At 32.9% G+C, this 10,000-nt stretch overlaps 1 protein-coding gene across 5 annotated transcripts in view; it reads right to left on the minus strand.

Annotated features, from left to right (window-relative positions):
• The window catches only part of LOC130233574 (protein SON-like), a 27,322-nt gene that overhangs the window by 4,351 nt on the left and 12,971 nt on the right, over positions 1–10,000 (minus strand). The window contains exons 10-11 of one of the 5 annotated variants that reach the window (XR_008838215.1): positions 3,167–3,254; positions 1,039–1,119 (exon numbers count right to left, since the gene is read on the minus strand). Coding sequence is in view for 4 of the 5 variants with exons in the window: in XM_056463688.1 (XP_056319663.1) it covers positions 972–1,119 (148 nt within the window). In the remaining variant the exon portion in view is untranslated. Of the gene's footprint in view, positions 1–971; positions 1,120–2,781; positions 3,255–6,950; positions 7,816–10,000 lie in introns of those variants that run through there. The other 4 variants (XM_056463688.1, XM_056463702.1, XM_056463718.1 and 1 more) reach the window with 4 other exon arrangements.

Here is a 10,000-nt window from a genome sequence, read left to right on the forward strand (position 1 = left end):
CAAGATTCTAATAGAAATCAGTCAAGTTTGGTGAAGGAAAGATCATGGTTTGGGGTTACATTCATTATGGGGGCGTCTGAGAGATCTGCAGAGTGGATGATCAACATCAACAGCCTGAGGTATCAAGACATTTGTGCTGCCCATTACATTACAAACCACAGGAGAGGGTGAATTCTCCAGCAGGATAGCGCTCCTTCTCATACTTCAGCCTCCACATCAAAGCTCCTGAAAGCAAAGAAGGTTAAGGTGCTCCAGGATTGGCCAGCCCAGTCACCAGATATGAACATTGTTAAGCATGGCTGGGGTAAGATGAAGGAGGAGATGTTGAAGATGAATCCAAAGAGTCTTGATGAACTCTGGGAGTCCTGCAAGAAGGCTTTCTTTGCCATTCCAGATGACTTTATTAATCAGTGATTTGAGTCATGTCAGAGATGTATGGATGCAGTCCTCCAAGCTCATGATGGAGTCAGACACAATATTCATTCTGTTTCCACTGCAGCATGAGCACATATTCTATACTGGACATTATTGAAGGTTCAGTGAGCAGACTTTAGTCTAAGCAGAGTCAGACCTTACTGTCCTAATGAAATCAGTCAAAATCAAGACATGATCAGATTTTATTGAGCTCAAATAAGCGTCATCTAGAGGCCTTTACCTTTCATATAAGACACTTCTGATATCAAAACATCAACTAGAAGTTATTATTAGCTGTTCCTAAAACTTGCATAGGCGAGTAGACTTTTGTCAGGTAGTGTATGTATGCATGCACCCTCAACTTCTGAAAACCACAAAAAAAAAATCATTGTGTGTTTGCGCACACTTATAATAACCTTCAAATAGTGAAGGGGAAAGCCTGAATTAGGATTAATTATGATTCCTTTTGGGTGAGTTTTGAATGTGTCATTAGGCTACAAAATGTCCTTGGACCTGGCAGCCTTGCATTTCTCTGATGATTTTATGCATCCTCTTACCCTTGCGGTCGGTCTTGAAGTCAATAATGATGGGCTCCACCGTTCCTTCCCTGTGCTTCCCCAAACCCTCCCCTGATCTCCATCCCATCTTTCTCATCAGGAACTCTCCCATCCCGCCTGACACCGGCGCCGCCCGCAGGAACTGGTCCTGGATATAACAGACAGATTCAGACAGAGAGAAAGACAGGGGAAAAAACCAAGAGAGAAACGGCACGCAGTGAGAAATTCGCTCACTCTGAGACTCCATGTCATCTCACTTCAGCTGGAGCTGAGTTTATATTCATATATTATATATAAGAGCCTAGTTTTAATACTTCAAAGTTATTAAAATATGTAAAAAATAAATTATTGAAATACTGAGTCCTTCATTTCTCACCTGCAGCAATCTGTAAGCCTAAGCAAGTAGACAAATGTGCACTGCTGGTCAAATGTTGATTCTATATTGAATTTTTTATGAAAACTATCACTAAGTCTCCATTTATTTAATCCAAATGCATTAAAATAAGCTGTAATATAGTTAAATATAATTACAATTTAAAATACCTGCTTTCTATTCAAATTTCTTTATTTTCAGCATAACATATCCAGTCTACGGTGTCACATGATCCTTCACAAACCATGACGATTTGATGATCGCGGATATTGTATTTATAATGATGCATTAAAGTGATCAAATGTGAACATGTAAAGACAAAATGCTTCAAGGCTTTGGTTAAAAATAGGTATTCTGTTAAAGATGCATATCAGTATCAGTTTCCACTAAATAATTAAGCAATAACAACAGCAACAATAATAAAACAGTAATAATAATAAAATTGTAGTAGTAAAGACTTTTAATAAAATTAAAAAAAATAATGATACCACAACTACAACAACAACTACTACTACTACTACTAATAATAGTAATATTAATAATGATTCAGAAAGCATCAGTTTCAACTAAATATTTAAGCAATAATAATAATAAAAGATTTAATAAAAATAATAATGACTACAACTACTACAAATAATAATAAAAAACAGTAATAATAATAGTAATATTAATAATAATATATCAGAACGTTATATTAGTAATTAGTAGAACGAATATTAGTAATAATAAATCAAAATGTATCAGTTTCCATTAAATACTTAGGAAATAATAATAATAATAGTAAGACTTTTAATAAAAATAAAATAATGATACTACAACAACAACAACGACTAATAATAATAATAAACAGTACTACTAATAGTAATATTAATAAAATCAGAACGTATCAGTCTCCACTAAATAATTAAGCAATAATAATAATAATAATAATAATAATAATAATAATAGTAATAGTAATAATAATAATAATAATAATAGTAATAATAATAATAATAATAATAGTAATAATAATAACAATAGTAATAATAATAATAATAGTAATAGTAATAATAATAATAGTAATAATAATAACAATAGTAATAATAATAATAATAATAGTAATAGTAATAATAATAATAATAATAATAATAGTAATAGTAATAATAATAATAATAATAATAGTAATAGTAATAATAATAGTAATAATAATAACAATAGTAATAATAATAATAATAATAGTAATAGTAATAATAATAATAGTAATAATAATAACAATAGTAATAATAATAATAATAATAATAGTAATAATAATAATAATAATAGTAATAATAATAATAATAATAATAATAACAATAATAGTAAAAAGACCTTTAATAAAAAGTAAAAACAATAATGATACTACTACAACTAATAATAATCATAATAATTAATAAGAATTAATAAGAAATGCTTGTTGATCATCAAACCAGCACACTATAATGCTTTCTGAATGCTCATGTGACAGAAAACAGTAACAATAAATGCAATAATAAAAATAAACCTCAATAATATTCCCCAATATCAAATTCCTGTCTGCATTAACAAACAAACACACTCAAAAACAAACACATCTGACCAGCAGTGCATTACGATTTGACTAAATAACACATCCTAAGGTGTTTTTGTGAGCCTTCAACAGGCGAAGCAGCATCAATAACCGTCCCGAACAGATCTCAAGGCTTTGAGTCGGTTCAGAGCAAAAACAAACAGCAGCACACATGGCAGAAATGCATCAGTTCACACACTAAAAATCAAATCAAAAATCCACATGAATAGAAGGAAGGGTGCTGGAGGACGTACGTACCTAGGCCCCCATCACCGGCCGAGCATCAGACGTGAATAGAAGGGGCCTGACTGTGACCATGGCAACAAGGCAGCTACAAGGACTGACCCTGCAACAAGTGTCCATACAGAGGGGTGAGAGTTCACAGGTCAGACTGTGAGCCCCCACCCCTCGCCCCCATCCATCCCTGCCCAAAACCCACCAACCCAACAGCACCCGCTGGCGCCGGATGCCCACAAAGAGCAAACATTGTTCTGATGGATGTAGTTAGTGCATGATGGGAAGGAAGAGAGGTAACCCATTAGAAATCAGGGGCCTGCATTCACAAATATCTTAAGGATAAAAGTAATTAGGAGAAAATCTGAAAAAATAATGGCTGTCAGTCAATTTAGGACTCTTACATGGCCAAAAAGAGCAAACATTGTTCTGATGGTTGTAGTTAATGCATGATAGGAAGGAAGTCGAAGCTTTTGACAGCTGCGCTCTGGGAATCAGAGGCCCATATTCACAAAACATTTACATTTCTACATTCAGTCATTTGGAAGATGGTTTTGTCCAAACAAATTACAATAAGGAAGACATTTAGCAATTCAAAAAACATCTTAAAGGTACCATGAAATTAAAACCAAAAAAAATTGAAGTTAGTTTCAGTCTGTTCAGGATATCTATAAGCTAGTGTCTTCGAAAAAAAAAAACCCTTCAGTCTCTCATCAAATCTTCTGACCAATCAAATGCTCTCTAGTATCAGACTAACCACGCCCCCTTCTCATTTGCATTCAATTTGATGGCTTTGAGCTCAATCACTCTCACTGGCAGAGCCGTGAGAAAGGGGAGGAGCTACTCTATGTCCCGCCCTCTCTTCATTTTTCAGATTACGTCAATCATTTAAATTAAAAATGCACATTTCAAAGCACTTCACAGGACCTTTAATGATTAAAGTAAATTGGAAATTTAGGAGAAAATTATGGGTGTCGGTTAATTTAGGGCTGCTATATTTTTGCTGTGAAATTTAGTGTTTCAGCACTAAAACTAGCTCTTAAATCTGTGAAAAATTTGTAGATAAGAGACTCCCTAAATCCCTAAAAGTGCAAACTATCCTAAAATGAAGGTTGTAAACATTTTACAGTCCATCTCAGATTTTGGAGGGATGTTTTTTATATTTGTGGCCTAAAATGAAGACTTTTTAATGATGAATTTTCTTAAAAGTTTTTATTATTTGCTTTAATTCTTGTTTAACTCTGTAAAAATACACACATAAAAATGCTGTAAAATTTTGGATCTCAAGAACCACTGGACTGAAGGGACTGATATATATATATATATATATATATATATATATATATATATATATATATATATATATATATATTTAATAAGTTCAAATTTAATAAGCCTTAATTGTAGTTTTTCCCATACTGTAAGAAATGTTTTTAAATATTATTTTACATTTATAAAAAATAATAAATAAATAAATTCTATATTAAATAGCAATAATATGTTCTGTAAACGCAAATTTTAATTTTTTTTTTTACATATTTTTTCATATATATTTCTAAAAATATTTAAAAGCCTTTAAAATGTATTTGCTTAATTCTTTTTTACTTTTAACACATGAGAAATATCTTTATTTAATTTAAATTTAATTTATTTATTTTTCACTTGCATTTTAAAATCTTTATAAAACTATAATTATTTTTAAATGTTTATTAAAATAACATTTTAGTTTCCATTTATAAATCTGACAGACTCCTCCCCATCAGCCAAACATTGTGTGCATAGTTAATAAGCACGATGACATCAACCATAGAAACAAGCTCAACCCCGTCCTCACTCTCAGCTTAAAACATCTCTATAATCCTTAGTAAAGTTTGTCTCAGCGTCTTTGTGAACAGATTTTAAACAGTTACTGTTATTTAGGACAACTCTTAGTGCTAAAATTAAATGTATTGTGAATACAGGCCCGTTAAAACAAAAATAAGGGTGCAAATACTTATGCACATTAATCTTTCGGTATCATTTGAACAATTTAGATCTGGCTCTTTAAATAAAGAGTGAGCGCTAAACATAGCACACATCAGGTTTCATCAAGTCTGTTGTATATCTAGGCAAAGTTTCCTATTCTGTTACACTGCCCTGGACGGACCGGCTGAATTTAGTTGTGTTAATGCTACAGTACCCAAAGTTATCCAGGGTCGAAATTAAAATAGGTATTAATGTAAAGGTTTGCTAAATGTCTATCTGTGAAAATTAAGAAACACAAAAAAGCTTTCATTTTGTAAATGTAATACTTTTAATACAATACAAGGTTTTACTGTGGTTAAAGGTTTTCACAAGTCCCTAAAAACCTTATGATAATGTCACTCTAGTAATTAATCGTTTTTATAAAAAGTGACAGAAACGTCAATATGATATAAAGCAATAATACTAAATAAATAATTACACTAGAGTTCAAAATGTGGGGTATATATATATATATATATGTGACCCTGGAGCACAAAACCAAAAGTCCTGAGTTCAATGGGTATAATTAAAGGAAGAGCTAACAATGCAAAGCTACTGTATATTTCTGTCTGTTTGCCTCCCGTCCCTTTATGCACCAGGCAGCAGAGTCGCAAACTGTGTTTACACCTAAAAACATGTTCTTAATCCCTTAGTGCTGCGACAGCACCACACTTGGCGGTAATGGTCCTTTTGAAGTGTCACCCACTGTATGAGTGTAAATGATCAATATTTTTATGCCAAAATCATAAGAATAAGACATATTGTAAATGTCGTAATGTAAATATATCACAATGCAATGTTTGATTAATAAATTGCATGGCTATAAGTGTAATTTGCACAACGTTAAGGGGAATTTCTAAATAAATATATATATTTTTAATCATCAGATTCCTGATTGAAGAATAATTGCATTTCAGCCAAATATTGTCCATCCAAACAAACCACATCAATGGAAAGTTTTATCATTTGCTTTACAGAATATAAATCTCAATTTCCAAAAGAAATGACCCTTATGACTAGTTTTGTGGTCCAGGGTATATTTATATTTTCAATCAAAAGCGTCAGTACAGATATTTATAACGGCATACAAAATTTCCATTTTAACTGCTTTCTATTCAACAAAGGATCCTGAAATAGTTTTTTTTATCAGTTTGCATAATAATATTTAAACACTGATAATAATCAGAAATATATATTATATAATAAATATAAAGCATGAAATGTTTTATGGAGCATCAAGTAACACTGAAAATTGGAGAAACTATTCTAAAAACATGTTCTTAATCCCTTAGTGCTGAAAATTAGAGAAAATATTCTTTAAAAAAAATCTGCTTTAAATTATTTATATCTTTTAATAAGACAATAATTATTCTACATCTTAAAAATAATCAGATCCTTGGTGAGCAGAAGAGACAATGTAACGACCCCAAATATTTGAACAATAGTATACATTAATAGTTAATTAACTACAGTCTATTAAATATGGAAGCATATGAGCAGCAAAATTAATTTTGAAATATAATATGCAAAATGCCAATGCAATATTTAAAATATTTATTTCTGTATTTAAAATGCATTCTTCATCAAATATGTGAAGAATGAAAATTAATTATATAATTTATATTTGCCATTTACACCCACAGTTTTAATATGTAAATTACATACAAATTTTAACACTTTATACATTGAGAATACAATGAAAATATATTACCTAAATTGAACTGATGTTTGCAAAATGCATAAATTGAAGCGATATGATGCTTTAAACGTTATTTGTCCTAAATGCATTTAAACTCATGGTTATTCTAACTTTGCACATCAAAAAAATGCCAATTTAAATACAAAAATACATATTGCTTGTACATATTTACATATTGCATTGTCATATCACAATATACAGATGAAGTCAAAATTATTTGCCCTCCTGTGAACTTCATCTTCTTTTTCAAATATTTCCTAAAAGATGTTTAACAGATTCAGGAATTTTTCACAGTATTTCCTATAATATTTTTTCTTCTGGAGAAATTTCAGCTAGAATAAGAGCAGTTTTAATTTTTTTTCAACCCCCTTAAGGTCATTATTAGCCCCCTTAAGCAATATTGGTTTTGGATTGTCTACAGAACAAACCATCGTTATACAATGACTTGCGTAATTACCATCACTTTACCCTAATTAACCTAGTTAAGCCTTTAAATGTCACTTTAAGCTGAATACTAGTATCTTGATGAAAATCTAGTCAAATATTATGTGCTGTCATTATGACAAAGAGAAAAGAAATTAGTTATTAGAGATGAGTTATTAAAACTATTATGATTAGAAATGTGTTGAAGAAATCTCTCCATTAAACAGAAATATACAGGGGACTAATAATTCTGACTTCAGCTCTACATATTTACATAATGCATTGCCATTTTGCAAATTACATTTCAAAATGAAATCTGCCTCTCATATGCTTGTGTAGTTAAATCTTGGCCTTTTCCGAAAGTGCCTCATCCAATCAGCTCTCAGGGATTCTGGATCATGATGCATCTTTCTCTACTCATTGGCTGATCCCAGGTCATTCAGAGGAGAGACTTACTTCACATCCTCTTCCTTCCTCCCCCTCTCTCATAAGACACTTTTTAGAGGAGTAAAAGCGAGACGCCATCAACGCTCCATCAATGCATCTGCTACGACAGAATTTGACAAATCACACATCTGCAGTGACCATGCTCAAGTGCTGCACCCGTTCACCTGCATCTCGCTTAAGACCAAGACAAATATTTGTCAAGTCCTGAAGCGCTTTTCTCTTTTTTTGTGTTTTGTTTTCTCTGAGCTGTGACGTCAGTAAACACACATTTGCTTTAGCCGGATTGTCTCCACAGATACACTGACGTCACTGCAAAATCAATACTTAAAGGAATAGTTCACCCCGAAATTTAAATTACCCCATTATTTAGTCTTCCCTAAGTCAACCTTGGTGTATTTTACTATTTGTTTTCTGTCAGATGAACATTGTTGAAGAAGTATTAAATTTTATGCTGGCTCTTCATGCCGTTTCATGATGTTGGACAGTGGCTTTTATTTTGAAGTGCATGTATTGGTCATAAAACTAACCCATATGGATGTTTTCACAGAGTAAAGCCAGACACGTTTTTGGCAGCTGTTGTTTAAGACTGAATGGCAAAAAATAACTGCCTGGATGTACTTTATCCCACTTATTACACAAAAACATAAACATTAGGCACAAAGCATAGTCGTAATAGTTATTAATACTTTAATTAAACGCAAAGCTAGTTGATGGAACAGCTGATGGAGTATACACTAACCTGCGCATTATTCAGACACAAGATGGCACCAAACAGTCAAAAACGCAAAGCTGACAGAAACTAAACAGCTGATGGAGTATACACTAACCTGAGCATTATTCAGACACTAGATGGAGCCAAATAGTCAAACACACAAAGCTGACAGAAACAGCTGATGGAGTATACACTAACCTGAGCATTATTCAGACACTAGATGGAGCCAAATAGTCAAACACACAAAGCTGACAGAAACAGCTGATGGAGTATACACTAACCTGCACATTATTCAGACACAAGATGGCGCCAAACAGTCAAAAACGCAAAGCTGACGGAAACTAAAACAGCTGATGGAGTATACACTATCCTGCATATTATTCAGTCACAAGAAGGCGCCAAATAGTCAAAAACAGGGGCAGTGTGGCGCCATCTAGTGTCTGAATAATGTGCAGGTTAGTGTATACTCCATCAGCTGTTTTTGTTTCTGTCAGCTTTGCATGTTTGACTGTTTGGCACTATCTAGTAACAGAATAATGTGCAGGTTAGCGTATACTGCAGCTGTTTTAGTTTCTGTCCGCTTTGCGTTTTTGACTGTTTGGCGCCATCTAGTATCTGAATAATGTGCAGGTTAGTGTATACTCCATCAGCTGTTTAGTTTCTGTCAGCTTTGTGTTTCTGATTATTTGGCACCCTCTAGTGTCTGAATAATGCGCAGGTTAGTTTATACTCCTGCTGTTTTGTTTCAGTCAGTTTTCCATGCTTGACTGTTTGGCGCCATCTAGTGTCTGAATAATGTCCAGGTCAGTGTATACTCCAACTGTACTCGGCCTGTTTTGTTTTTGTAAGCTATGCATTTAATTAAAGATTTGATCAACTTTTACAGTCCAGACGAATGTTTTGTGTCTAATTTTTATGTTGTGTGGCACGTAACTGTGTAAAAAGCGAGATAAAGTATATCCAGGAGGACGTTTGCACAGAATAAACTCTTCAGTCTTATACAACAGTGCTCTGCTTAATGTCAGGCTGTGATTTTTTAATAATTAGAAACATTTATGTTACAAAAACACATAACTCTGGTTCATTAAAACATGTGTTAACCCCCTGGCAGGTTATGGGTTAGTTTGACGACTTATGACTTCAAAATAAAAGCCACTATCCAACACTATTTAACTACTAAATTCTACTATTAAGAGCCAGGATAAAATGTAAAACTACACCGACTGTACACAGAGGTTGAGGGCGAGTAAATTATGCGGTAATTTCAGTTTTGGGTGATTTACTTCCTTTAATATACTAAAAGCTTGGACTATCAGTCTGATCGGGTACACCAGTTGGCAAAGCAACCCCAGATGACATTTTCAATAGAAGGGGATGATGGGTATTTTGAGTTTTAGTGTATTTCAGGATCTACTTTACCCTCTGCAAACGACGTGAGCATTTGTCACAACAATGCAAAAATCTACATTATGCACAATAGGTCAAAATGGTCTACGCCAACTTGCATGAGGAAATCTTTATGATGGTTGGGCATTAAACACACATATATGATGCAAAACACAAAGCATTGAGC

Source organism: Danio aesculapii, chromosome 1 (assembly GCF_903798145.1).
Source record: "Danio aesculapii chromosome 1, fDanAes4.1, whole genome shotgun sequence".
Lineage (NCBI taxonomy): Eukaryota > Metazoa > Chordata > Actinopteri > Cypriniformes > Danionidae > Danio > Danio aesculapii.